We start from the raw sequence: 26950 nt of genomic DNA on the forward strand, positions 1-26950 counted from the left end.
GTGTGGGAGGAAAAAGCTGCAGGCTGCTTTTTGTCACTGCCTCCGTGTCTGTGCCTGCTTCCTTGGGTGTCAGAGCATCCCCTTGCGCATCCTGCAGAGAGCCCGGCTGCAGCACCAGCTCAGGTTCCAGTCGGCTTCTCTTCTGAGGCACTTGACTTGGCTTTGGGTTTAAAAAGAAAATCTAATGCTCAAACCTACGTGTTTAAGTGTATAGTACAGTTTTCCTATCTTTTAAGCAGATAAAATTCTAGTAGGGAAAGGGAGTGAGAGCACAGAGTAGTTTGGTTTGGAAGGGCCCGGTGGGGATCCGGGGCTGAATGCTCTGCCGAAGGCAGGGCCAGCTGTGGGCGCTATCTCAGCATCCTCAAACCAGGCTTCCCTTCCCAAAACTGAAGTGCTGCTCCTAAGTTGTGTCCTGGCCAGCACTCAGTTCCTGCTGGGTTTTTCCTGCTTTCTGTTGCCTGAAGAAGGCAGCACGACTTTGAGTCTCAAGCTCGGAGTTGCTGAACTCCCTAATCTGCACCAGGGCCGTGTCCCCCGCGCCTGGTAATTACACCAAAAATCCCTCCGGTTCTCTGGCGTGAGTCAGTGACCCGTGGCCTCGTGTGCATGTAACGAGCAGCAGCCTGCGTGTTCCTGCTCATCAGACTCGGCGTGCAGTTAGGTGTATGCCTGCACAATTCCAGTAGCTGACAGTTTGTTCGCAGTTGCTCCTGGTTTTGGAGCAGATGGGGCTTCATCGCTTAGCTCTCGGGTCGCTCCTGAGCACAGGTGCAGTGTGTGGGCTGTGAGTGTTGATTTGGTCATCGGTAACCAGCGTGGAAGGGCTTTGCTTCATTTTAAAAGTTTGTTTCTCTGTGTTCTGTCAAGGATAAGCACATGAGAGGGGCTGTGTGGGGTGGTGTGAGTGGTCTGTCTTTCCCTGGGGCCCATTTCTGCCCCGTGGCAGTGCGTGGGCAGCACTGGGAAGCTCCGGCACAAGCAGGCTCACCTCCAGCTAAGGAAGATGCTCGGCTCTCTGGTAACTGCTGATGTCTGGATTTTCGTCAGCTTGCTGTGGCCTGCTCGCCCTTTCCTCCCCCAGCCCCGGTGGGGGCACGCTGCGGAGCTTGCTTCAGTGCTGGGCTGAGGCTCAGGAAATCCGGGCTCAGCTCCTGGCCCCGGCCCAGCCTGCCTTTGTGGCAGGGAGCAAGGCTTGGTCTTCAGGGTAAATGACGTGGCCTGGCTCGCCTCAGAGCTGCGGGATGCCAGAGCCTGGAGTGAGCTGACACCTCCCGTGATTGCCTCCGTATGGGAGCCCAGAACCGTGGTCACATTTAGGCAGCGTCAACAGCTGGGACCAGAGGCTGTGGGAGAACATCCCCTGGACAGACTTGGTTGTGTGCATGGATTTGAGTCCCTCGGTGCCTGCCTCCCATTTCCAGAATGGCCATAAAAATCCTTCCCTCTGGTCCCCGCACACGTAGCTGCCTCTCGGGGTGGGGAGGCAAGCAGGGTCCAGCACGGGCAGACCCCGTTGTGCAGCCAGGATGCCGGCAGCAATACTTGGGGCTCACAGCCTCGCAGGCCCGTGCTGGTGCAGGCTGAACAAAGGCTGCCAACGAGGGGAGAGAGCTGCTGGACATCATGGCTGAGCGGGTGTCTCTGGTGTCTCTCCTAGGTAATAACCCACGATGTGAACGAGCTGACCGAAAAGCTGTTTCCGATAGTCGAAGCCATGCAGAAGCACTTCAGTGCTGGAACAGGGACCTACTACAGCGACTCCATCTTCTTCTTGTCAGTCGCGATGCATCGGATCATGCCCCCAGGTAAGCCTCCGCTGAGCTGCAGCCACGGGCTTGCTTTTTCTTCAGCCTGTAGGGAGCGGTCGGTGCTACGAGAAACGCAACGCGAGCTCACGGACCCAGGCACCATGAGGAGAGGCCGCTGCTGCACAGCGGGATGGTGCTGCCCTCGCTCCCCGAGATGTGAGAGGAGGCAAAACTGGAGCTGGTCTGGCCGTATATAGCAGTGTATTTATCATGGGTGGTTTTCCAACCTCCCTTCCCCTTGGTGTGTCAGCAGAGAGGTGCCACGTGTTGGCAGCGCAGTGACTGCCCTAGCAGGTGTCAGCAGCGCTGTGACCGCGTACACCTTCCTCTCCTGGGGCTTTGCTGAGCTTTGCTTTGCGTAGCAGCCACATCACTTAACTTTATTGTCTTCGCTCTGCTGTTAGTGAGGGACCAACAATAAATCTGCAAGGAAACAAGGCAGCTGGCAAAGGGAGCTCGGCTCGGTCCGTGCCATGCTTTCATTCCCCGCCTGTGTGCGGGTATTTCTGCTGGGACCTACGTGCTCTGTAGCCTCAGATCACTCAGTGTCCCTCTCATTTTGTAGGTCAGGCTTGTTTTTCTTACGCTGAGGTCGGGGCTGGGAGAAAGGTCAGAGGCTTTCCCGTAAGACTGATGGCCCGGGATCACGTTGCTGTTGGTGTGTAGTCCCTTACAAGCAAAGCACCGAACGCCGTGTGTCAGCCCAGCACAGGCTGAGCCCGGGCTCCCCGGGGACGCAGTGGGATCGGGGGCAGGGGCCCCCTCTGCCCCACACACAGCAGGAGGTGCAGCACATACAGCCCCCTCTGCCTGTCAGAGCAGGGCTCATCCTTGTGCCTGGGCCTGTCTGCATTCGCTGAGGGTCCTCTGGGCTGCCTCGGGGCAGGGTCTTCTCCGAGAGAGGGCGATTTGGGAAGGCCTCTGCAAGAGAGTTAAAAACAGTGGGGCCTGCTCGGGGCCCTGGTATGTCCTGGAGCCACTGTGGTTTCACAAACCCTGTTTGCTTGCCAGACAAGAAGGAAGTGGAGCAGACGCTGCTTTCCTTCCTGTGTTCCCAGGCCATCCTTTTGGGGAGGGTCACAGCGCCAAGCCCGCACTCGAGAGGCACTGGCAGAGGTTTGGGGCGGCCCCGCTGCGAAGCCCGCAGCCCTCCGGCCTTGTGCTGGGCTGGGGGAGAGGGGCAGGCGGGGGGCACGGGCTGCCGGGCTCCTGGGCTCTGAGCTGCCTCCCTGCTGCTCCCTGCTATTAAAGCAGCTGCTGTGGCTGCTCCAAGAAGCAGACCGATGCCCTTCTCCCCTGGAGACCCAGAAAGCCTTTTGAGCATCCATGTCCCACGTCTTTAGGATCTAGAAGCCGCTTCTCAAACGCCTGGTGAGCGCTTGCTGAAGGCAGCAGATCACTCCTGGCTGCCTTACCAAATCCCTGGCCGACCTGGCCCTGCAGAGCCGGGACGCCCACCACTACTTCCCTCGCACGGAGGGCAGCTCCAGGCCCTTGCCTCGTGCTCTGCGGCAGGGCTGCCGGCTGTCCTGTGCCCTCGGCCCTCTCCGTGTTTGCTGCATTACCCTGCAGGCTCCTGAAGCTGGGCGTACGGTGTCAGCCCGCTCCTGCTGCCGTGTGCTGGTGACAGAGCTCTTCCCTTGGCGTGCTCAGCTGGCTCCCACGGCTTCCTCCGCGGCCGGAGCGGCAGCGCGTGCTGGCGGCTGCCCAGGCATAACATCGCCTGCAATCCTGCTGCCACAAAGCTCAGGCACGGCCTTGCTCTTGCCGGGCTGCGAGCTCAGTGCTGGCTCGGCAGCCACGTGTCAGGCAGGCACCGCGTTCCTGCAGCCCTGCAGCCTGCCCAGTGGTTGCCTCCTCAGTGCTCTCCGGGAAAAGAGAGGTGCCTTGCTTTCCCTGAGAGGCTTGCCTGTCTGCTGCATGGGAAAGTCCTGCAGAGGGGGTGAGGTGAACATCAGAAAATCATTATTGACCTTAATAAGCACACTTTTGTTGGATAGACACAGGGGCAGAAGAGGCGTGTGTCCTACTGGAGCCTGCAGAGGCAGCGGGGCCATCGCTCAGAGCCCGGTGAGCTGCAGGGACAGGAGCGATGGAGGAGCCTGGGGCTGGGGACCACGGCCAGAGCTGGTGTGCTGCCAGGAGGAGGAGAAGGACTGAGATGGGAGATGTGCCGGGGAGCAGAGCCCTGGGGGCTGTGCCAGCAGGCCCGTTAGGCAGGGAGGACCCTTTCCTGCTGTGCTCCTGCCCGGCTTGGGGGAGCTGATCTGATCCATGCGTGTAAGCATCCAACGGGGGCAGCAGGGAGGCCAAAGGCAATCTTTTCAATGTGGTGCCCTGTGACAAGATGGGGCAGCGGGGACAAACTGAAACGTGGGAGATTCCACTTAAATCTAAGAAAAAAACAATTTTCCAACAGTGAAGTGCTGGGACAGGCCCAGGGAGCTGCCGAGGCTCCATTCTCGGAGGGCCTGTAGCCAAAGAGGGCAATGTCTGAGCAGCAGCTCTGGGTGTCCCTGCTGTGGGCAGGGGTAAGCTGCAGCGATCCCCTCCAGCCTCAGCAGTTCTGTTATTCGGGGGCTTTAAGTGAACGTGCTGCACTTAGCTCTTCGTTGGACTTCGCTAGTTTTTTGTCTGGCGATGTCTGCATTGTGAGTGCTTTGAAGTATGTTGAATACAAATGACGGTATTAATGCTAATTTTCTTGTGCTGATACCTCTACTGTAGCTTTGCTGTGTGCTAAAGATACCCGTATTGTACAGCCTTCCAGCAAGAAGCTGATCACACCTTCTGAAATGTCTTCTCAGTTCATCAACCTGTGAGTAGTGTTGTCTCTTGAAAAGCTTGCTCGCTCTCTGGCAGTCTGATGAGGGCTTGCAATGGTCTGTTTGGTGCGCAGGATGTTTAAGGAGGCATTTTACAGTTTCACGAGTTTAGGTTTTGTTTCAGAAGCTGCTAGTAAAGCTGATTTATATTTCCCTTGCAAGGGAGGTCAGATGTACTGCGCCGGGTGCCTGCAGCGCTTGGTGATTTATGGGTCTGGCAAGGCTCGCGGGCCCCTTCCCTGCCTTCCAGCTGCACATCGAGGACCTGACAAGGAGCAGCAGGCTCGTACGTTGCGGGCTGGCAAGAACCAGGCTGCTGCGGCGAGGACATGACATGCTCTTTGACCAAGGACAGCTGCTTTGCTGCTTTGTGATACTGGTTCTGCTCCAGCTGCATTTGGTGCTTGCTTCTTGGTCCCCGCTGTAGCTCAGCCGCCTCGGCTGTGAGCTGTGTGAAGGTCAGGGTTTCTGCTGGGGGACTTGTGCTTTTACCCACCTGCTTGTTAAGTACAAAAAGAGCTTTTTGTGTGGGGAGAGGCAGGGCTACACACTCTGCTGCCCTCCTGAAATTTTGTGAGTGGTGTAGGAATGGTGCTGTGCTCCTGTCCGCTCCCTTGGCCCTGCCTCTGTTTCTCTGAGAAGCCGCTCTCCATGGCCTGGAAGAAGCTGTTGCTTTACTAAGGGTGGAGAAGAAATGTCTGAAGCTTCATTTTCATGCTGCATTAGCATTTTTCCTGGTGCCTTTCTGTGCCATTTCACCTGCCAGGAACACTGCGTCTTTGCAGGCGTGTCTGTCTCCATAGCTTTAGCACCATTTTTTTGTGGGAGCTGGATTTAATTGCAAGCTTAAACATGCTCCAGCAGAAACGAAGGCCATGATTTGAATATTAAATTCTCTCTTATGTTTGTTTCCATTTGTATCAGTCTGTCTCTAGTCTTTTTCAGTGCTAGCACCCCTTGTGTTAAAGTTCCCTAGCTTTAGGATCCCCTCTTTATCATTTTCGAAGTGCCCTGGCGTTCCTGTATGACCACGAGTTAGTGATCTGTTTGAAGCCTTAGGGCTGTGGTGATGCACTGACTTGCAGATTGATGGCTCTCAAAAACTGAGCAGCAGTTTTTTTAAAGGTTTTAGTGGAACATCTGCATGACTGCGTGCGTATTGCACGGAGAATAAATGGTTTTTTGCCACTCAGCTGTTGGGTTTTTCACCGCCGCGTGGGATCCTTGCCCGCAGAACTTTGTATCTAAAACCTACAGCTGCCAAGCTATAATACAACAGCTTCTCAGCTGCTGTAAATCATGTAACCCTCTTGCCTTAAATGTCTGACAGCAGTGGAGTTAACCTGATTTAAGCCAGCTGGGGAGCTGGTATGCGGCGTGCAGCAGTGCAGACGGCCTAACTCCTGGCTGGGCCTCAGCCGCCTCAATCCTGGCTCAGGGCGGCACGGCCGGGCCCGGGGAGCTGTGGGAGGCTTGGTGCCTTCCAGTGGTTTTGCAAGGGAGAAATGATGGGAAAGTCACACGGAGAGGATGAGCAGGGTTCAGGGGTTCAGGCTTAGGAGGGGTTGCCAAGATGAGGACGATGCTGGAATGAAATGATCCTGGGATTCAGGCCTGGGAGGAGTGCTGCATCTGGGTGAGGAAGAGAAAGGGCAGCGGCTGGGGCCTCTTACTGCACTTCCAGTACACATCCTGCTGGTTGGCTTTAATCCCCCTCATCACTTGTCATTTCAGCATTGTAGCACAGGACCCAGCAAGCGTTTGCAATCCCCAGCAGGGACACGTGAAGCAGTAATGCCCAGGAGGCACGGCCGCAGCGTGCAGGTGGTAGCCAGGTCGTGGCCTCAGAGCTCACCAGGCAGCCTGCCCAGGCCTAAATTTGGGGGCAGAGGAAGGCTAGGACCCTGGGGAGCTGGGGCAGGGCCCCTGGGGAGCTGAGGGCTTCTCAGAAGGTGCTCCCCGGGCAGGGGGCTTGGGCTGAGGGCAGGCAGGGGCAGGGACCCCCAGGCTTTGGGTAGGGGCTCAGGGTAGGGCGAGGGCTGAGGGCACCAGGGGCTGCAGTCAGACAGGGGCTGACGAACGGAGGTCTGGGCTGTCAGAAAGATTGTTCTGGGAAAACTTACTGCTCTTGCGAGTCCTGGTCTAATTATGGAGAAATCTTTTGACAGCCCACAACTTCCTTTGGCAGTGCCTTCGTTAGGAGCTCTGGCCATTGTCTCTGCATTAACCCCAAGCGTGGCCCTGGTGAGCCTCAGGCCAAGCTCCCCCGTCCCTGGCCCTTGTAAGGAAGTTTTCAGCAACAATTAGTTTAGCAACCCGCAGTTTAGCAGCCCTTTGTAGCTCAGCTCAAGCGGAAGATGTAGGCTTGGTGTCCCTCCTAATCCTAACCCCAGGGCTTGGCCTTGGTGAGCCCCAGAGCAGACCCCAGCCCCTGGCGCCAGGGTGGAAGCTCTGGGGGCGAGCTGATGGAGCAGCCTGCAGCTTCCCTGCTCAGCCCCCTTGCGACTTTTGGCCTGGCTGTGTGTGAAACAGAGCTGCTGTGCCTTCCATTTCTCTGTCCCACTGCAGCCCCACCGCAGTTTTATGTGTCGGGTGAGATCAGCCCGTGTGTAAGTGCCGTGTGGCTGGGGGGGAACGTCTGGGGAGAGCAGTGAGAGCCCAGGCAGCACGTACGCGTTGTGATTTTTGTGGGCGCAGCCTGCTGCTTCTCCCTGGTGTTGAATTCCCTCTGCCTGCTCAGCTCTTTCATGGTGTAACCCACGAGCCTTCCTCCCTGCTGCCCCCAGTGAGAAGCTTTCCTTCGTGAATGACCATGATCTGCTGCCTGGGACTGCTGTCTCGTGGCCTGGCTATAGCAATTTGCTGTGGTGGTTTTTTTTTAGGCATAGGTACCTGGCAGCGTGCCTCCTTGACAAGATGCAGCGTTTCTCTGTGGAACAACTGGCATTAGCACCGCAGTCAGTGTGTCCCTGTACAGGTTTCCCGTGGGGTGTTGGTTCCATCCAGGGCTTTCTCCAGGGAGCTGCAAGCACTCCACAGCTTCGCTGGGATGCCCAAGTAACAAATGGGAACTGCGGGCAACAGCTGCTCTGGGAGCCAGGAGGGTGATGCAGTGGTGGGAGCTGCTGGGCTTGTTTGCCTGCCCTGGTTTTGCTGAGTGCTGCAGGATGGCTGTGTTGGGCAGGAGGGGAAGGAGCAGAGGGAAAGTACCTGGGGAACAGGACAGGATGGAAAAGCAAAGCCCAGGTAACTTTTGTCTACAGCTGGCAGAGATTCTCAGTGGAGCAGTTTCCTGGCTGTCTCTGCTGGCTGGACCAGAGGTGCTGAGCCTTGTTATCTGCAGGGGAATCTCTGAGACCTGGCTGGGAGGTAACGTGTGTCATGTGGAGTCAGGGTATGTAGCAGAGCTTGACTGACGATGGCATTTGACAGAGTGGAGGCAGCAGGGTTTGCTAGCTGTATGAACAGCTGGCGGCCTTCCTGAGGGGCTTAGCATCATCTCCGTGTAAGTGTCCTGCTCCTCACACCTGCAGGCTGAGGGGAGGCTCTCAGAGTTTCTTTCCCTCTGAGCAGCCCAGCGTGAAGGCAGCAGCTCTGACCAAGGATGAGAGGTGAGCACAGGGCGGAAAGGGCCCCCGGGCTTCCCAATTCCTGCAGTGCAGGAGCTTAGCCCTGGAGCATGGTCCAGGCACCCTGAAGCACTGACTCATTAATCCTGCTGCTGCTCTGGGTGGGCAGGGGCAGGGAGGTGGTTGTGCTGCTCTGAAGCCGATGGGATGCAGCTGAGCAGAACTGCAGCTGGGATTTCTGCAGGAAGAGCAGTGCCACACAGGGTGGGTCCTCGTTTGCGCTGATGAGGCTCTGCGTCCTCATGGGGCAGGGGAGGGAGGAGTGCAGAGCAGGGTGGGATGTGAACGCGTTGTTTGATTCAGTTAACAGGATCTCTTACAGGCACATATATATATAATCAGGCTTGGAGATCTCCAGGAAAGCAGCTCAACAGGATAGTTCCTTCCTGCTTGTGCCCAGCCTCCTTACTGCTTTGATGTCTGCTGCATCCTAGGGATGACCCGTGTGAACGTGGAAGGTCCCAAATGCAGACGTCAGGTGTGGGAGCCATGGCAGGGGTGTCTCTGCCAGCCAGGGAGGGGCAAGCACAGTTCAACTCGCTCTGCTTTCAATACTTTGAAAGCATGGCACCAAGAAGGGGATGAGAGTGAATCCCCCATCTCATTCATTCCAGAGTTAGGAATCTGGGTATGAGGCTGGATGTGTTGGGAAACTCTTGAGAAAAAATACATGGTGAGAAATCATTGACATAATTGAAGCTGGGTGGTGATATGCCTGACTAAATCATTAAAATCACTGGTTGCAGTGCTTACTTAAGAAACATGATGGATAAGAGAAGTAGGAGCTGGGCGCTGCTCCACAGGGAGGACACAACCAGGTGCTTGCTGGCTGCCAACTCAGGAGCTCGATTTCCAGGTGCCTTGGGTGAGCTTGTGCATCAAAGGCTCGGGAGGAAACTAAGAGCAGTGGGAGAGGTGGGGAAGTTTTCATACAGCTAAATGATGTAGAACTGCTAGGGGAGAACAAAGCGGTCATTATGCACCTCCTAAACTTATGGCACACAACGTAGCGTGTTGGAAAGAGCTGGGAAGGGCTCAGAGAAGAGCAGCGCCTTCTGCACAGGATGGCCCCGACGGGTGGGGACCCTCCATCTGCAGACAAGCTGGCTGAGGGGGTCATGGTTGGGTCCACAAAGCCCTGAGCTCGTACAAGAGCCAGCGGGCATCACAGTTAGCAAGAGGCAGATGTAAAGCAGGCAGAACTGGGAGCAGAGGCGGTCATTCACCCTGCTGTAGCGATCTGTGGAGCTCCTTGCAGCAGAGCTAAAATTTATCCAGCCGTACGGAGGGCTGGTGTGGAAGGAGACCACTGAAGGCTGTTGTACAGCAGATAACCATCGCCTGCATACCTCGGGGGGACCTGAAGGCAGTTGGTGCAGGTGAGCAAGCAGCACGGTGTGGGGGGAAGTGGCCCCCAGCAGAGAGCAGCACCAGCAGATTTGCAGCGGGTGCCCAGACAGCGGTGAGAGTCAGAGGCCTGGGACACTCTGGGATCAAACTGGAAGATCAGTGCTCTCCCTGGCCTCAAACCCTGGCTCTGGTGACTTCTCCAGCTCGTTATCTACGGTCGGACTGGTTATGAAGCGCAGACCAGATTGCAGCGATGTTTGTCCAAAAGCCTGTTAATGACAAAGCCACAAACCGCCTGGGAATCGGCGCAGCTTGGAACAGGCTCCAGCTGCTGGCTCCGGCTCGATTGAGGGGATGATCTCCCACGAAACTGCTATCGGCCCTGCGAGCGCTCTGGGAGTCCCAGCCTGGACACAGCAGCCTTTGTGAGCCCCAGCTTGTGCCGTTCCCACAGAGCCGAGCTGCAGGCAGGGCAAAGGGCAGGGTGGAGACACGCTGCACCGAGCTGTACTGCATCGTCTGGCCCAGCTTCTGCAGGGAAAGACATTTTGGTGCCTTCAAATGCGTTTTGGTGCCCAGAGGAACGACACAAAGCTGGCCTGGCCTGGCAAGGCTTCACCCAACCATCCTCTGATGTGGGGGCCGGGGGAAAGCACTAAGCAGAAGCATCAGGAAATAAATAGCCTGTTAGCTGGAACAGCATCTTCACAAGTCATTGTCTTCTGTTAATGCGAGCCTGTGAAAGCAGGCGTGCAGCATCCTGGAAATGTTATATATTGCCCTTGTAAAACAGAGCCGTACGTGCGTGTCTGGGGGTTTGCCTCTGCAGCTGCAGTGCAGGGTTGCCCAGGCCTGTGTACACCTCTGTGTGCCCCTGGGATGCCAGGTGAGTCCCTGCAGATGATGGGTCCTCGGTAAAGCACCTGCTGGCAGCGAGTTATGGTGCATTAATCCTGTCCTACATGCTGAACGGGCATCAGAGGTCTGTCCCGTGGGTCCTGGCAGAGGGGAGCACAACCTCCTCTTCCTTGCCAGCTGCACAGCAGTGCCGTGTACGCAGCCCAGCTACCTGCATCATTCGGTGAGTGCTCCGCGTTAATAAATGAGCGTTTCCAGAGCGCAGCAGTCCTGACCTTTTGCTGCTGGCTGAGCATTGCCATCTTCACTGAGCCGTACCATGTCAGGGGCACGTGGTGATGCAGCAGGTTTGGAGAGCGCCTGCGTCCCAGATGCTGCAGGCCTGATCGTGCTCTCGGAGCGGAGATGTCGTGAAGAGGCACAGAAAATGTGGGGCTGTGGTGGAGCCATGGGAGACGGCTCCAGAGCCCCGTGCTCTCAAACCGCAGTTCCCAGGAGACGTTGCAGTAGCAGGAGGGTTTATTTTCTGGCAAAGCGTTCCCATTTATACAGGGATGGAGGGAGTGTTGATTGTTTCTGGTGTGCTCTCATGCCCTCCCTCCCTGCTTCACGTCTCGGCCGTGTGAGCAGAGCCAGATTCCTTCCCCAGCCTGCTCCTGAGCCGAACTCACTGGTGGCGAGCTAGCACGGAGAAGAGACTGAAGTAAGGGTTTGACAAGCAATAGGACAGTGGTGCCAGCCATTGTTCCTCGTTGGGGTAATCCCGTTGTGCTTTGTGCCTTGTTTTCATGCTGCTCTGGGGGAGCAGGCAGCAGAAAACCTTGCAACCCACCCAGATAAGTGCCAGAGGCTGCAGCGTGGTAGGAAGGTCCCCACCTGGAGAAGTGAAATGCTCACCCAGCTGCCTGCAAGACATGTCCCTGTGGCCGGGAGCCCATCTGCTCCGAGTTTCACGGGGCATTTGGCACTGCTGGAGCTGCCCAGCTGTGATGGTGGTGCGGTGGTGGGAGAGGCGGCTCGGGGCCACCCCTGGGGAACTGCGGCACCGCGGCAGCCCTGTTCCCTGCAGCACCATCCCTGCTGGGTCCAGCGTGACCCGCAGCCCCCCGGGGGGCGTCGCTCCTCATTATTTCCATCGGCTGCCCCTCGCCTTAGCGTCGGCATCAGTTATTTGGGCTGTCCTAGATCTGTCAGCCCGGGGCAGGCACACGCTGTGATTCCGCCTCCCACAGAGCACCCGGGTCTCAACCCTACCCGTCAGGGCGGTGGGCTTGGTAGGCACCCGCCTGGCGGGGCTGGGCGATGGGAGCCTTCTCCTGGTTGTCCTGAGGGAGGGGAGACCCTTCTCCATCCCTAGCCAGCCCCCCTCTGCCAATATGTAGGGGGAGGCGTGGGAGCTGCTGGATTTCACCCCATGCTAAAACCCCGGCCCTGCTTCCAGCTCAGCCGGGCAGTGGGAGCTGCAGGCCCCTCCAGCTCACCAGTGGCTGGGCCGTGGCTTGTTAGAGTTCAGCAAGAAGAACCAAGGACAAAATCTGCCTACAGCTCTGCAGCTCCTTCCCCCACCGTCAAGATGAGAGATGATTTACCTTGCTGCATTTATTTTCTTGTATCTCTTTTCGGTTTCCTTTTCTGTCTCACCCGCTCATTACTTTACAGCTTTCCATCCACGCTGCTTTGTGTCTTATGGCAACCTGGAATTAAACCTTATTTTGTCTGATTATAAGGTTTCCTGCTGCTCCAACTCCGGCATCCAAAAAGTGTCTTCACACTCCTCCTCCGGTGACACCGTATATTAAATACACAGCGAGCGGTGCCTGAAGCCTCACCCTGAAAGCTGCCGAGTGCTCAGCGTTGTCTGCTGTGGGGTCGCTTAAGATCTGGGGGATGTGCGAGTTACCCTGGGCCAGGAGCCAGCCGGGGACACGGGAGCAAGGACAGAAACACTGCCCTGCACCAGGCAAGTGGTCCATGGTGCAGGTTATGGAGAAAGACAAGAAAGTGCTGGGAGGGGGCTTCCCCCTTGTCCCAAAACGTGCTGGCGCTGGGCTCTGTGGTGCGTGTCACGTCGGCACTGCCCCGGCCTCGCTGCCTTCCTGCGGCACGGGCAGCGGTGATTAGCGCCGGGAGCGGAGGGGAAAATGAGGCCTGGAGAGGGGAGCACGCAACAAAACAGGAAGCTGCTCAGAGCTCCGTGACAGCAAAGGGAAAGCTGCCGGGAGCAGCCAGGAGCGTGGGGGCGAGCAAAACAAAGGAAGCCTCTAACAAAGGGCAGGCAGAAGAGCGGAGCGTGGTGGTGGCAGCGGGCTGGCCGCGGCTGAGCCATCTCCGCCTGGCACCGCGGCCGCCCTCGTGCCCTGCCGCAGCTGCAGCGGGAGGCTCTTGGGGAAGCTGAGCCCATGCCCAGCCTTGGCAGCGGCTGTGGGAGCCGTGTTTTTCTTGGCCGCACACCTCGCAGCCAGCAGGCAGAGGATCCTGCTTTCACAGCCAGCACCAGCGGCTGTGCGGAGCTGCGCGGTGCAGGCGAGGTCAGAGCCACGCGTGTCTCCGGGCGCTTAGCTGCCTCGGGCGGCCGTCTGGGGGCTCACAGCTCCTCTTCCCGGGGGAGGTGAGGATCCCCTTCGTGATGTTGGCGCTGTGCTGGCTCCAGGAGCAGGCTGTGGGGGTGCAGGCAGCGGTGCTGGCTTGGTGTGTGAGGGTGGTGAGCCTGTCACCGTCAGGCCCCTGGCTGTGCCATCGCTGCACAGACACGCAGGTGGGGATCGTCCCGCTGGGAGCCTGACCAGTGAATCACTGAAGATCAGCATCCACCGTCTGGTGAAGCAGGGAGCTTGTCTGTGAGCAGGTGGGGTTATGAATAATAAAACTCAAGCCCAAACAAATTTCTCAGGCAAAACAGGCTCTGCGGGGATCCAGAGCTGTTCCAGCACACGGTGGTGATGGAGCACGGAGAGCGTTTGCCCCTGGGAGGAGCAGGACTGTGTCCGGGACGTGTCAGAGGGGTGTCTCTGTGTCAGCTCAGCAGCCCAGAGTGGTTAGGTCCTTACAAACAAGTTTGTTGAAACAGGTGGAGAGTGTTGTATAAGGTGGTGGGAGCAGAGCCAAACCCCGACTGGCTCCCACGAGAGGCAGACATCTACTTAAGGGCCATGTGTGAGATCCAGGCGCTGTGTGGCCATGGCAGGGCCATGGCTGTGCCCCTCCTGCCCTCCCTGTTTCCCCCAGCACACGTCCGCAGGACAGAGGTGAGGGAGACCACGGCAGCGGCTGTAACAGAGCGCTGCTGGGAGGCTCTCAGCTTGCAGGGCCTGGGTCACGGCGGCTTTATGCCGAGCAGCAGCACCCCTGAAACTCCCTTGTCCTCCTGGAAGGGCCTGGCCAGCGCAGCAGCTCTGCTGCCAGACCTGCTACAGGCAGGGATTTTGCTCCGATGAGGGAGCTGAGCTTGTGCAGAGAGCCCATCCGTCAGCTGGAGAGCTGCTGCAGGACACTTCAATCTTCTTGCGTTTTCTAGTCTAGCACTATTCAAAGCACTGCTCAATTAACAGCAATTAAGCCCATGGCATCTACTGGACAGCTTCGGGGCTCTGCGTTGTGACAGCAGCTCTCCTTCCCGTCAGTTGTTACCTGCCACGAGTCGTTATTACTGTCACTCGTTTCCCCTCTGTGCAGAGCCACGAGGTGGAGGTGTGCCGCTGATCCAGGTCTGGCCGCTTTGCCTGCAGGAGGAGGGTTTGGAGCCGGGGGGCTGCTGGTGTTCCCAGAGCAGCCGAGGGAATCGGGCCCCTGGGCTTTTCTGCATGGCACCTACCCCAGGCTCCTCTCCCTGCCTCTCCTCTTGGCGTCCTGACCTTCCATCCATCCCCTTTTCTGTAGTTTTAAATCCAGACAAAGCTTAGACTTAGGGCAGAACATTTCTAGCTAAGGGCAGGCTCGGGGCTGTGCAGCTCCAGGTGCCCACAGGCTGCTCTGAGCGGTGACTGCAGGGCAGGAGGGGCTGGGGCAGCACTGCAGGGCTGCCTGGCAGGGCTGGTAGCCCAGGAGGGTGTTTGCCCCCGGGTGCAGCGTGTGGCTGGGCTGACAGAGCCAAGGAGCATCCTCAGAGCTCCGGCTGGGTTGGCCAAAGCACCTCCTCCTCCTGTGCACCCCTGCTCCAGGCACGTGCCCTCAGTTAGCGGGGTACGCTGCCTGTTCTCGCAGAGCACTTGGCTCTTAGGGGGTGCGTTGGGTCAGACTCACTCCAGAAGCTGCCTCCTGCCAGAGGTGCTCTGGGCACTGCTCCGGGCAGCTGAGCAAGATGCCATGCCCCTGGGCACGCACCCCGAGGGCCTGTCCTGCCTGCAGAGCTCTGCCGGGTGCTGGAGGAGGACTTGGGATACCAGGACACGAGGGAGTGACCTCCTGCATCCTGAGCAAGGCGCAGAAAGGGGGAGTGTCTGCACAAGAGGGTCCGTGCCAGCATCTCTCCCGAGTCCTGCTTTGGCACAAGGCTGATTCCCCCTCTCCTGACAGCCAGGAGGTGTGCTGGGTGCTGCTGCTGGCTTTCAATTCTGCATAGCAGAGAGCAGGAGCTCCCGGCAGGACCAGGCGTTCCTGAAGCCCGTTGTCCACCTCTGCAGGGAGGATTTGAGCTGGAAGGTTCGAGTCAGCGTGGCAAAGTCAGTCTTTGAGCCCTGAGCGGTGCAGCATCAGTGCTGTGGTGAGGATGTGTCCCAGTCTGCAGGGCCACAGCTCGGGGGGAGGCTGAGCAAGCCTCGAGCAGCACCAAGCCCATGCTGCAGCCCTGCTGGGGTTGCTGTTACGAGGCTGCAGTAAAAAATTACAAGCTTTAAGTGGGGCCAGCCTGTGTCATAAAACTGTCACTGCTAATGGAGATCTTCTCTGCTTTGAGTGGCTTAACTCCTCTTTATGTGCAGTGGCTGGGAGAGCCAGAGTAGAGTGGAGCAGAGGGTAAAATATATCACAGCAAAGTTAGCAAACGCGCTTTCCGAGCAAAACGCTGTCAGGGTTTCTGCACGCTTCCAGCTGGGCCCCTCCAAGCAGTTTGTGCCAGAAAGAGAAGAAGAGCATGTGATCCGTCCACCCCCACGCAGCAGTCAGGGCAAAGTGCTCGGCGAGAGGACAAAACACGAGGATAAATCAGAAATATTAGTGCCTGGCCCCCTGCCAGCCGCGGACAGCGGTGGCAAAGGAATCGCCCCGGCCATGGGTCCGGCCCTGCCCGCTGCAGCTGGCAAAGCAGCGCTCAGCGCCGGGACCTGTGCTCGGTTCTGTCCCACTGCTGTCGTTAATGCTTGCTTCAAAAAAATAAAAATAAAAAGAAGGAGAAGTACTTCGTGCTCTCTGGGTCTGGCTGGGTAGTGTTTCCCCGGGGGTGCTGGTGCCAGGGCAGGCAGGGCTGGGAAAACGGGGGAGAGGGGGAGTGGGAGCTGCCCCCCCAGCTCCGCTTCCATCCGCAGTTGTGATTAATTGCACTTAGTGCTCGTCTGTAATTGCAGAGAACAATCAGATGACGTGCCTTGCGGTTGATTTAATTGAAACCTGATGAGCCAGCTGAAGGCTGCTGCGCCGGGCTGAGCTGTGCTGGAGCAGTCCCCGGCTGCTGCCCAGAGCAGGACAGGGACCCCGGCCCTCTCCCCAGCTCTGCAGCACCTCTATCACTTTGGGTTCCCCTCCCTGGTGCTGTCTGAGCTTGTTTTGGGGCTGTGCCTCCTCGCATTGCACTGGGAGATGACTTTCTCCTCTGGGATGTCTGCCTGCTGGCTGTCCTCGAGGGCAGCAGCGTCAGGGATCTGGGGTTTTGCGCTGCTCGGGAGGTTCAGGCTTAGCTTCGGAAGAGCTTTAATGGGACTTAGGTTTGGGTGTTTGGGACACACGTCTCGTTCCCCGATTCAGAAATTCTCTGCCCAGCCTATTCAGCTGCCTGAATTGTGCTAGCAATTTCCGAGGCCGTTAGGAAGGCTGAGGGAAATTGCTTTCAGGTCAAGACCCGCTTTAGCCTGTAGTGAATTACTCGGCCTGGCTTTTAAATCTTTGCAAACAGAGGATTAGGGTGGTGGTAAATACCAGGTGGGCAGGGGGACTGCCGTTCTGCAGGCAGCCTGCCCCTGCAGCAGGCAGAGAGTGATGAACAGTAAGAAAATAAATTGAGATACAGCTGGGATGGTAGCTCAGGTGCTGCGTCTGGGTGATTTATCTTCCTGCTCGGGTACTTCACGGACTAAGCAGTATATTTCTTGCCGACCGTCACGGGGCTTTTTGCTTCTTAACTGAGGACGGTGCGTTAGATATAGCCAAGTGCTGAGAGCCCGGGATTAAGGCAGGATTTGCAAAAAGTTCGGAGCCGCTGCACAGCCCAGTGGCTGGTGGAAACAAACACCCAGCGATGGATGCACCTGGAAGGGAACGGCCAGGTTCCTGTGCTGGCAGATCGCTGTGTCTGCCTGCTTGTCGTCGTCTCTGGGCCTCCAGTCCCAGCAGTTGCTCTGGAGGCTGAAAACCGAGCGATCTCCTCCTGCCTCCAGCAGCACAGTGACACCGAGCAGCCCGGCCCCGCACCAGGAGGCTCTCCGAGAGCACCAGCCTCCCGGGTCCTGGGTGCTCAGCGGTGTTGCAGCCCTGGTGGGGAGAGGGGTGGCAAGCACGGGGACATCTTCCTGTCTGGAAATAATGGCAGGGGGAAGGATGAGGGCCCTCCTTGCTGATTCCTATGAAATAGTGGTAATAAAAGGCCCATCTGGCCTGCAGAAAGCTGCTGTGGCACCTGCACGAGGTAAGCGGGGACTGACACAGGTTGATGTCTTTTTAATCCAGTTAGTGCTGAGCAGCCCGGCCAACGTGCTCTTGGCTTTCGTAGCACAGAAATAGCTGTGGCCTTACCTGACGCGGTGGCCATGGGACAGCTCGATGTACTGTGCACACCTCACAGCCCCCAGGCAGGGCTGAGCTTGGCTGGCCAGAAGATGGCCACGGCTTTGCCCAGGGCTGGGGGAGCCCATCACAGGGTCCCATTTCTCACAGCACACAGGTGATGGGGAAGCCCATCTCAGGCCCCGGGCAGCTCGTGAGCCTGTGCAGGTGTTGTGAGGTGCTGTGTGCCTTCCTGAATCACTGACGGTGTCAGCAGTGGGATTTGCTCTTGTACCTCCAGGCAGGGCTGGCTGCGTGGGCTGGAGGTGGGGAGCACTCGGTGAGGTTATAGAGCTTCTCGAAGCACGGAGCGTGAGGTGAGCGCAGAGGCACCTCCAGAAAGAGAGGAAATACCCAAAACCCACTGGGAGCCCGCATTGAAGCTGCTTCTTGCTTTTTTCAGCTGTGTGCAAAACCATTTTTCTGGAAGAAAGGAGGGGGTTGATAGAAACAGAATGTTACCAGAAGTGGTTTCATAACTCAGTCATACCTAAAATACAAACCGGTGAGCGCTGCCGTGATGGGTGAAGGTTGGCAGCTTTGGATGGAGGCGGCAGCCGAGCTGCTTTTGCCCTGAATCAGCTGAGTCTTGCCCCCTGGGCTGACCCCACCAGGCCCATGGTGGGTGTAACTCCTCGCCTCACCTTGCCATTGGTAATCACTGGTCAGGATTTTGTCTTGCCTTACTCATTTTTCCTCCTTGTGCTTCCAGAAATAACACAAATCATCCAGGTAGACTTGGACCTGAAGTACAAGGCCAACATCCGAGACCTGTTTGAGGAGTTCGACAGCTTCAAGGAAGGAGCCGTCATCGGGATCGCGAGGGAGATGCAGCCGGTGTACAGGTACGGCCGCGTGCCCAGGGCACGGCGTGGGGAGGAGGGGGTGGGCAGCGGGTGGCCTTCGTATTTTCTGTTCAGCTCAGATCAGCCATCGGAACAAAGTCTGGGGAGAAACAGCCTTCCTGCTGTAATCCCTGCAGGGGAATTTAATCTGAGACTTGTAGGCCAGTCTGAACACAGTGTACAGCACCGCTGTGGTTTCCTTGTTCTCACAGACAGTCACAAGGCTGTCAGAGCCAAGTTCCTGATAACAAGTGCCTAATCCATAAATAGATGCACAAAATACCTGTTGGAGGTGTGTTTGCCCAGCTGTTCCTGTTCAGGTGCTCTGACTGAAGTTTGGCATGTCAGCTTGCGTGCTGGGGTTCGGAGGTTTGGGCTGTGAATAATGCTGCTCTGCCCCAGCAGAGGTGACACCTCCTGTTCCAGGTGGACCTGGGATGAGTCTATTTTTGGCTACACTCGTGCATTGTGTTAGCCTGACGGGGGTGAGCGTGCAGCCAGGTGGCTGGCACTGCCTGGGGCCTGGCTCTGAGCAGTGTTTGCCTTTCGTCCTGCTCTCCAGCTTCCCTCTTTGCTCTCCACCCATGTTTTCCACAAAATACCCAAGCTAGCATCCAGGGAATCCCACTGGCATGCGGTACAAGCAGAGCAGTCCGCCTGCTCTACTATTACTTGCAGTGAGTGTGAGAAACCTTTTGGGAAGTGCCAAAGATGACCAGCACGTTGGAGAGACGGGCGTCCCGTCACATCGACCACAGGTGGGGCAGCTGCGGGTCCTTCGGTATCTGACCCCCTGCTTGTCTTGGCAGCCAAGTAACGAGTAGGTGCTGCTTCCAGCTGCAGTGCACCTTGTATTGAAGAGGTGTTCACTTAGAGAAGCCTGAGGGGGACCTCTCTTGATGACCTGGGCTTGCAAGCATGCAGAGAGAATCACAGAACAGCTTGGGATGGAAGGGGCCTTAAAGATCATCTGGTCCCACTCCCCTGCTATGGGCAGGGATGCCTGTAGTCCCGTGGTGTGCTGTGCAGATGTTTTGGTCTCTCCCAGAGCTGATGGAGGCTTTGGGACTTTGTCTCTCCCAGAAAAGACCTTCAGGTCCTGCAAGCAGCAGCCAGGCCAGGCTCAGCTGTTGGCAGCGTTCCCGGTGTGAGAGCTGGGCGCTGCTGTCCCCTCCGTTGTGTGCAGCCCTGGAGCCGTGGATTCGTTCCAGCTGTGCTTGAGGGTTGACTTCGTGCTCCCTGTGCCGGCTGAGAAACATGCACAGGGCAAAATCCCCGCTGGGCGATCCGGAGGGGGTTCTGTTCACACACACAGACATCGGGCAGCCTCAGCGGGAGGTGAAGGGCTCTGCTCTGACCGATGTCTGCACGGACCCGCAGGCTCCTGGCTGTTGGTGCTGTGCTGTGCTGCAGGACCAGCCCCGGTGCTGCACCCAGGGGATCCCTGCTGGGGGGAGCCGGGTGCTGCGTGCCCCGTGGGCCGGTCACAGCTCTGCCAGGGCTCGCAGAGTGAGGGGCGAAGGCGCTGTGGCACGTGGGGTGTGAGGTGCAGGGGTAATGGGGTTAGCACTAATCTCACGTCGCTGTGCCGTCCTGCTGGGGTCCGTAACTCAGCTCTGCCGTCAGCCGGAGCACACGTGTCTTGAGGAAAAGTCAGCCCCAGCTTTCTGCCCTAAAAGCTGCTGGTAGCACGCAGCCCCAGCCTGGGGCCTCTCCTCAGCCCCATCTGCTGCCACTCGCTTTGTTCCCCGGGTCACCACATGCAACGCAGTCGGGCTGAGCTAGAGGAGGGGTGGATTGGAGATGTTTTGAGGCATCGCAGGAGGTTCTAGCCCTGAGGGATGGTACGGCTGGAAATTGGTTGGTGTTTGAGCAGGTGCTGTGCTGAGTGGGATCAGATATCAGCTCGGGGTGGTACTTAAGTACACTGATTGAATTTAACATGTATCCTGCCAAGGATGAACCTCCGTTTTTGTTTTAATCCAGGGTGAATCAGATCATGAACTCAGGATGCCTTAATGACTTTTCAGCTGAGCCGAGTTTGAGTGTCTGAGATAGCCTGGCCAGATTTGCTAATCCTAATGGAAACGTTCTCAGGGAAAGATAAAAAAGCTTAAGAGCTCTCTGCCTTTTCTTTCCCTACTGGAAGCCTTAAGGAGATCAATAACTGAACCTGCAAAGACACGGCCAGCAACACTCTCAGGCAAAGGCTGAGCTTGGAGCGAGTGTGCCTTAGCAGAGGGCAGGGTGTGCTGCGTGTGCCTGCTGCGGGACGGCCTCCTGCAGGAATCCAGAGGGTGGGACGAGGCTGGACACAGAGAGCAGTGCTCCAGGAGGGGACTGCTGGCCAAGCAGCCATGCAGGCACTTCTCCAGGAGCCAGGGGGCTGCCCGCAAGCTGCTGGGGGCCAGGAGCGGAGAGCATCACGGCGCTGACCTGCGGAGCAGGGGGCGAAGCTGGCGTCCTGTGCAGAAGCTCAGGCATCCTCGAGGAGCAGGGCCGTGACAGGCACGTGAGGGACACCAGGTTTTCGCTGTGCACAGGGATTGCTGACACAGCAGCGGGATTGCTGCTGGCTAATTATAACCCCTCGTTAGCGGAGGCAGCTCAGAAGGCGCAGTGGCACACGGGGCACTGGCACAGCCCACGTGGAGGTGGCCGGGGCCAGTGCTCCCATGGCAGCTGCCTGCTTTGCCAGCCCCAGTGTGGCCGTGATCCCTTCTGGCCATGTTTCATAGCTGCACCTCGTCCCTACCCTCTGCCTCATGTTTTGGCCGGGCTGTGCCGTGCTCTCCCCGGTCAGCAGTGCCCAGGGCACCCCCGTGGTGCTGCTCCTCGCTCTAGAAACGCGACCGACAGCCAGCAAGGGTCACGCCGCGGGCAGGAGCAGAGGTAGTGAATCATGCTGAGCAGAGAAAAGGGATTTGGACATTTCCCATGTTCTTTATATTAAACATATGAGAAAACAGATTGTCAGCGGAAAGGGATGGAGCTTGCCAAGTTACATCATTTTCTGCAACCCTCCACCAAGGTTTCAGCGACATTTCGATGATATAAGGTTGTTCCCAAACACGAGTTTGGGTTTTTTCGAAGTGATTTATGGATGGAGCTGAAGTTTGCGTGGCTTCTCCCAGGACTGTGGCTTTAGAGCAAATTGCACAGCACTGTTATTAGGGTATGAGTTTTGTCCTGGTGTCTCCAGTCTGAGAGCCTTGCTTGGTTCTGGTGTCCCGTGTGGTTATTAATCACCGCTGATCATTTCCTAGAAGCCAAATGAGAGCGTACTCACGAGAGCGTTTCTGGTTGCTCATGCTGCAGAAATCCCCCCTGTGCCTGGCTGCGAAAAGCCGTCTCCGGGGTCCTCCTGGCTCATGGGCTTGGCTGCGAGCAGGGACCGAGGGACAGCAGAGGCTGAGGTGTCTTCTCTGAAAGGCAACACCACACCCAGAGCACGGAGGGCTCCTGTATCCGCTTTGGGTGTCCTGGCAGGACTTTGGTGCCCAGAATGGTAAATCCAGCCCCAGCTAATTACATCCAATTGTTAGGGCTTAAATAGCAGAGAGAGAGGAGAGCTACAGCTGAGCACCGTGCTGGGGCTCGGTCGGATTGTGAGCTTAAGCCTGCCTTGCCCAACAGGCCAGCTTCCTTCTGCTAGCCACACAGCCTGTGGCAGTTCAATGAGGAGGGTGAAGGAAGCATTTCTCTGCCTGCACTCAGCCCCAGGTGCTATTCCTCCACCTTTTTGCCTGGGCATGGATCAGCTTTGCAGCATTTCCGTGCACAGCCAGAGCTGGGATGGTGGCCGGCTGCCTGGAGGCGGTCTGCAGAAAAGGGCACACCAGGGGTACCGAGTGGGGCCACGGGGTGCTCAGCTAAAGGAGGAGATCTCCGGCACGGCAGGGGCAAGGCAGGGCTGAAAATCGCTGTACAATTATCCGACCCGAGGCAGAGCCTGCCCCGTGGCCTCCTGCTGCAGGCGGGGGGCTCGAGGCAGCCCAGCAGTAACAGGGCCTCGAGTGCTGCGCCTCGGGCTGAGCCCGCTGTCGGGTGGCTTTGATGTGCCGGCTCAGTCCTGGCTGTGTTGTGCTGCCCTTGTTGTGCTGTTTTGCTCTCCATGTGAAAACAAGCTCCTGCCGTCCCTCATCACCGGCCGCCCTGTGTGGGGCGAGCTGTCCAAACGCGCCGCCTGCCCCCCGCAGGGCTCCCCGCACCTCCCTCCTCAAAGGGCTTCCAGGCAAAAACACGAGCTGGCAAAGCATGAGCGTGTTTGTAAAAAAAAAAAAAAAATAATAATAATAATCTTTGCTATTTTTATATTTTTAGCAAGTTAAATGTGTTCTAGGCGTGAAGCGGAGGTGTCAGCTCGAGCCGTGCGATTTGCCATGCGCGCAGGTTGGGAGCACCCGCTGGGAAGGTGGCTGTGGGGGGGGAGTGCTGCTGGGCAATGGGGGGGGTCTCAATCCCCTCCTGCTTTCCCTCCCCACATGGCCCAGCTTTCCATGACTCCAGCTCTGCCCCAGGGAATTTATCCCGGTGTTGCTCCTCCGCTGTGCTCAAAACATCTCCAGCGAGGCGCTGGGGTTGGATTTGCAGCCCCAGGCGGTGCCGGTGCCCTGCAGCTGCTCCCAGCACAGGAGCTGTGCTCCACGTGGCACTCGTGGCCGGGTTGTCCCCTGTGGGCCGGGACACGGCTGCACTCGGAGCACTGGGGGCTTGGAAGCAGCAGCGTGGGGCACAGCGTCCGAAAGGTGAGGGCAAGGCAGCGAGGAGCCCGGAGCTTTCCTGAGCTGCTGCTCGCTCACAGAGCTGCGGGCTGGCAGGGACACGGGCAGGGTAAGCCATTCACTGACAGCAAAATGCCCGTGTGCCTTCTTCCCTGGGCTGCACGGTGGTGGGAAGACGGATGGAGATCCATCAGGTCGCTGTGTTAGGTGCTCAGTCTTGATGCTCGCTGCCTATTTGGCCCAGCAGAGGATGCAAACGTGTGCACGCAGGCATTTTTTGTAAGCAATACACCATCTCTGGGAGGCAGGGCTGTTCCCCCCAGCTGCCGGGCTGCAGGCTGTGCTCTCCAGGCAGGGGCTGGGACTGCAGGACCCTCGGCTGCCGCGGCGGCGCTCTGAGCAGCACTGCACGCAGGCGCTTACGGGAAATGGGGGAGCAGGAGAACAGGAGATAGGAAACGTCCCAGAGCCTGTCGGCGTATCCGGAAGGTAGGGGGAAACCTCCAGACAGCAAAACAGGATGGCACTGGAGTGTTTCCATGCGTTTGACTCATGCTGAAACAATGCCCGGGCGCTGTTTGTCTTGGATAAAACGTGTTGCTGTGAGCAAAAAGATCCCCCGGCCCTCCGCAATGAAACACTGGGCTTCAGTTGCTGCAGAGGCAGAGCTTCATCCTGCAAGGGGCTGGGTACCTGCAGCTGCCCCCTGCTCCCAAGGGAGCTGAGGACACTCGGTGCTGTGCTCTAGGCTCTTGGACACCCGTGGGTTTTCGGATGGCTCCTGCTCCCGCTCAGGATGCGGCCGGCGCCTCTGCCCAGCACCGATGTCTGTCTGCTCGTGTGCCTGCCTGCATGGGAGCCAGGCCACGGCCGAGACCAGGGCCTCGTGCTTCTGTGTCAATGGTTTTGATAGAAAGATTAAAATCTGCATCTGAAGTTTGTCTGGTTCAAAAGGCTTCCCATGAAAGGATGTGCATCTGCGGAGTCGTGGTCTTAATTAAAAACCCTGCTGTTCCCTGCAGTATTTCAGCTACTGAGGCGTGCTGGCAGTGTCCTGCTCACCAGACTGCAAAGGGCAGGCGGTGATGTGCTGTATCAATATTTATGTTGTGCTGGGGCTCCCGTGCCAGATCCTGAACCAATTCAGCAGACCAGCCCCTCCCGTGCTCTGTCAGCAGCCCTGCTAACGGGCACGTGCTGCAGGTGCAGCCTGCCACAGGCTCTCAGGGGGGCAGGCAAAGTGTCCCCAGGGCGTGCAGCAGATCCGGGAGCAGCCTGGCAGGGCACACGGGACGGGGGGGGGTCTCCATGGATGGCTTGGCACAACTGTGACCCCTCTGGAGGAGGGGATGGGGCACAATCAGGTGTGAGCTGCAGGCTTGGGGTGCGCCCACGTGCACGCAGGCACGGCACGGGTCTCTGCCAGCACACAGCCAGGGCATTTGGGGGAGCAGGGTGCCACAGCCCGGCCCTGCCAGCGCTGCGTGCCCCTGGGCACGGCAGCTGGGTGCTGGCAGCTGCCCAAGGGAGAAACTTGCAGCGTCCAAGCAGCCCCTCCGCTGAGAGGAGCGGGGAGACGCCGCGGCACTCCCAGAAATGTTCCGAACGCTCTCAGAAGCGTTCAGGTTACAGGAGGCTTAAACCTGAGGTTCCTGGTGAGAGATCACCCCGATGGCGTGTGAGCTGCAGCAGGTTGGTGGCACTGGTGACACAGCTGCCCTCAGCAGCCTCACGCTGGGGATGGCACCCCAGGGCTGGACGGGTTCAGCACCAAGGGGGACCTGGAAGCCTCCCCAGCAGCCCTCAGCTTGCTGGGCAGTGCCGGCTGCTGGCTGCAGGGGTTGCAAAGCACGGCACAGAGATGCTCTGAGATCTGGCTGCAGGTGTGTGTGCCCACAGCAGGGATTGTCCCCACCTAACCCTGCTCTTCTGGACCTCCCAAATCCTCCTCAGGTGCATTCGGAGCAGCCTGCTGGCACAGGGCAGCTGCTGGCTCCTCTTGGCACCCGGACAGTGGGGCTGGGGAGCGGTGGGGTTGACCGCTGGTGCTGGATGTCCCTGGGGGCCTGGAGCTGCCAGTGTCACAGCAGACACACGCAAGACCCCCCTCCTTGGCATTGCAGGGTGAGATCCTCACTGCTGGCCCTGATGAATTATTATTTTATTACCCAAGGAGCTAATAAAAGCCTGAGGCATCTTGGAAATCCACGGCACTGGAAATTAGGAAAGTTTATCGTGCAGGAAGGGCTATCTACATCAAAGGGCTTGCAAAGGATCCACACTTGGATCCTTTTATGGCTGCCAGGCTGTTTGTCTTTGCTCCTGCCTCAAGCCTAGGAAGAGCTCGAGCAGGGCTTGTTTTCGTGGAAGGGAAGAGGACGAGAAGCTTTGTCCTTGACTGTGGCCAAGCAGGAGCTGCTGGAGGTGTGAGCTCAGTCCCACCGGTTTTTCTTCGTGCTCCTGTGCCTGTGCTCGCTCCTACCATGGCCAGACCTTGCTTCCCTTCCTCCCCGGCCCCTTCTGCTGCTGGAGGGGTGAGGAAACCCTGCTGCTTCTACCTGCAAACCAGCTGGGCCTACAGGGCTGGGGGCAGCCACAGATCCCCTGGCATCGTGGGCCCCTCCTACAGGCAGGGTGCCCCGATTTGGAGGCTTTGCTCCTCTCCAAGTGCATTTGCTTGGGAGAGCAGGGAGCTCCGTCCTTCTCAGTGCCCTCTTGGAGAAGGCAGGAGATCTTTGCCTTTCCTTTCCAGGGGCACTGGTGGTTGGTGGCAGCCTGCGCACAGCCCTGGGAGCCAGAGCCAAGCCGAACCCTTTGCACTTTGGATTTTACGCCATGTTGAGGCTTTGAATTGATTTGTAGCAGGTGCTGCTGCTTGATGCGAGGGTGAAACGATTCTAGGAATTCTTTGGCAATTGCTACCAAGAAAAAGCCAAAATTACGGAACAAGCAGAACCTGAAAGGAATTGGCAGCAGAATTGATTTGGGGAATTTAGCGTTCCTTCCTGATGTCTGAAATCCCAGAAGGTAGAGGTTTTCGGTGTTTACATCTGTGCACATCACTAATGTGTAAGCCCCGTTGCACTCTCTCCCATCACCAACCAAAGCTGAAATGTCATTTAGAGCAATGAATAAACCTGACAGCATCTAACAGCCACGAACAGGCATCGAGTAGGATTAAAGCTATTAATAATATTAGTTGTATTCCTGTGCCTTCTGAGATTCTGGGTGTTAAAATGAGTTTTTTTGAACAGCGACAACATGTGTGTACCTCAGGGTAAGGCGCAGGACTGCTGGTGCTGCTTCCTCCACCCCAAAGCTGCTGTGAGCCCTCCGGCCCCATCCCACCAGGCTGCAGCTCCCGTCCCCGGGCAGTAGCACCACAGGGGCATGGGGAGTGCCCTCATTAATCACCCAGTGATGAGCTGCGTTCTCAGGGAGTTTGCTAATTAGCCATTGCAGTGAGTCTGGTTTTGGATTGTTATGTCCATGCAGAAATAGAACCATCCAGAATGGATTTCCTGCCCCAAAACCAGGCCTTTCACAGGTTTGGCATGCAGACGGCCTTCTGGTAGGGGCTGTCGCTGCACAGACATCATTTGTGCGTTACGTGGGAGATTTATTAGGGAATTACCAAAGCCTCTCTGAGCACTCAATCTGTCAATTCACAAGGATTTCCAGACGAGGTGTGGTGGCGGCAGGGCGTGTGGGCTGGATGCAGGGGCTGGAGGCACCTGCTTTGCCCCGGGGTGATGTTTTTAGCTCCGGAGCAGGCAGTACCCCAGCACTGCAGCTCTGGCACACCCCTGGGCGAGCCATGCTCCCCAGCAGGGCGAAGCTGGGATTTCCTGGCTTACACAAGCTGCCCAGCTTGAGCTAAGGTGCTCCGGCCCGGGCTGGTACTGAACCTGTCCCCTCAGCTCCTTAAAGGGTTTAGCATTTGCACGTGGGAAATAAGCAATCAGCAACAAGGGCCACTTTGTTACAACCTCCCTGGGC

The 26950-nt window shown here is 57.7% G+C and overlaps 1 protein-coding gene across 1 annotated transcript in view; it reads left to right on the top strand.

Moving 5' to 3' along the window:
- XXYLT1 (xyloside xylosyltransferase 1) overlaps positions 1–26950 on the top strand; it is a 37973-nt gene that overhangs the window by 3997 nt on the left and 7026 nt on the right. The window contains exons 2-3 of the mRNA XM_032193095.1: positions 1661–1808; positions 18095–18227. Coding sequence (XP_032048986.1) covers positions 1661–1808; positions 18095–18227 — 281 coding nt within the window. The remainder of the gene's footprint in view (positions 1–1660; positions 1809–18094; positions 18228–26950) is intronic.

Source organism: Aythya fuligula, chromosome 9, assembly GCF_009819795.1.
Source record: "Aythya fuligula isolate bAytFul2 chromosome 9, bAytFul2.pri, whole genome shotgun sequence".
Classification (NCBI taxonomy): Eukaryota; Metazoa; Chordata; class Aves; order Anseriformes; family Anatidae; genus Aythya; species Aythya fuligula.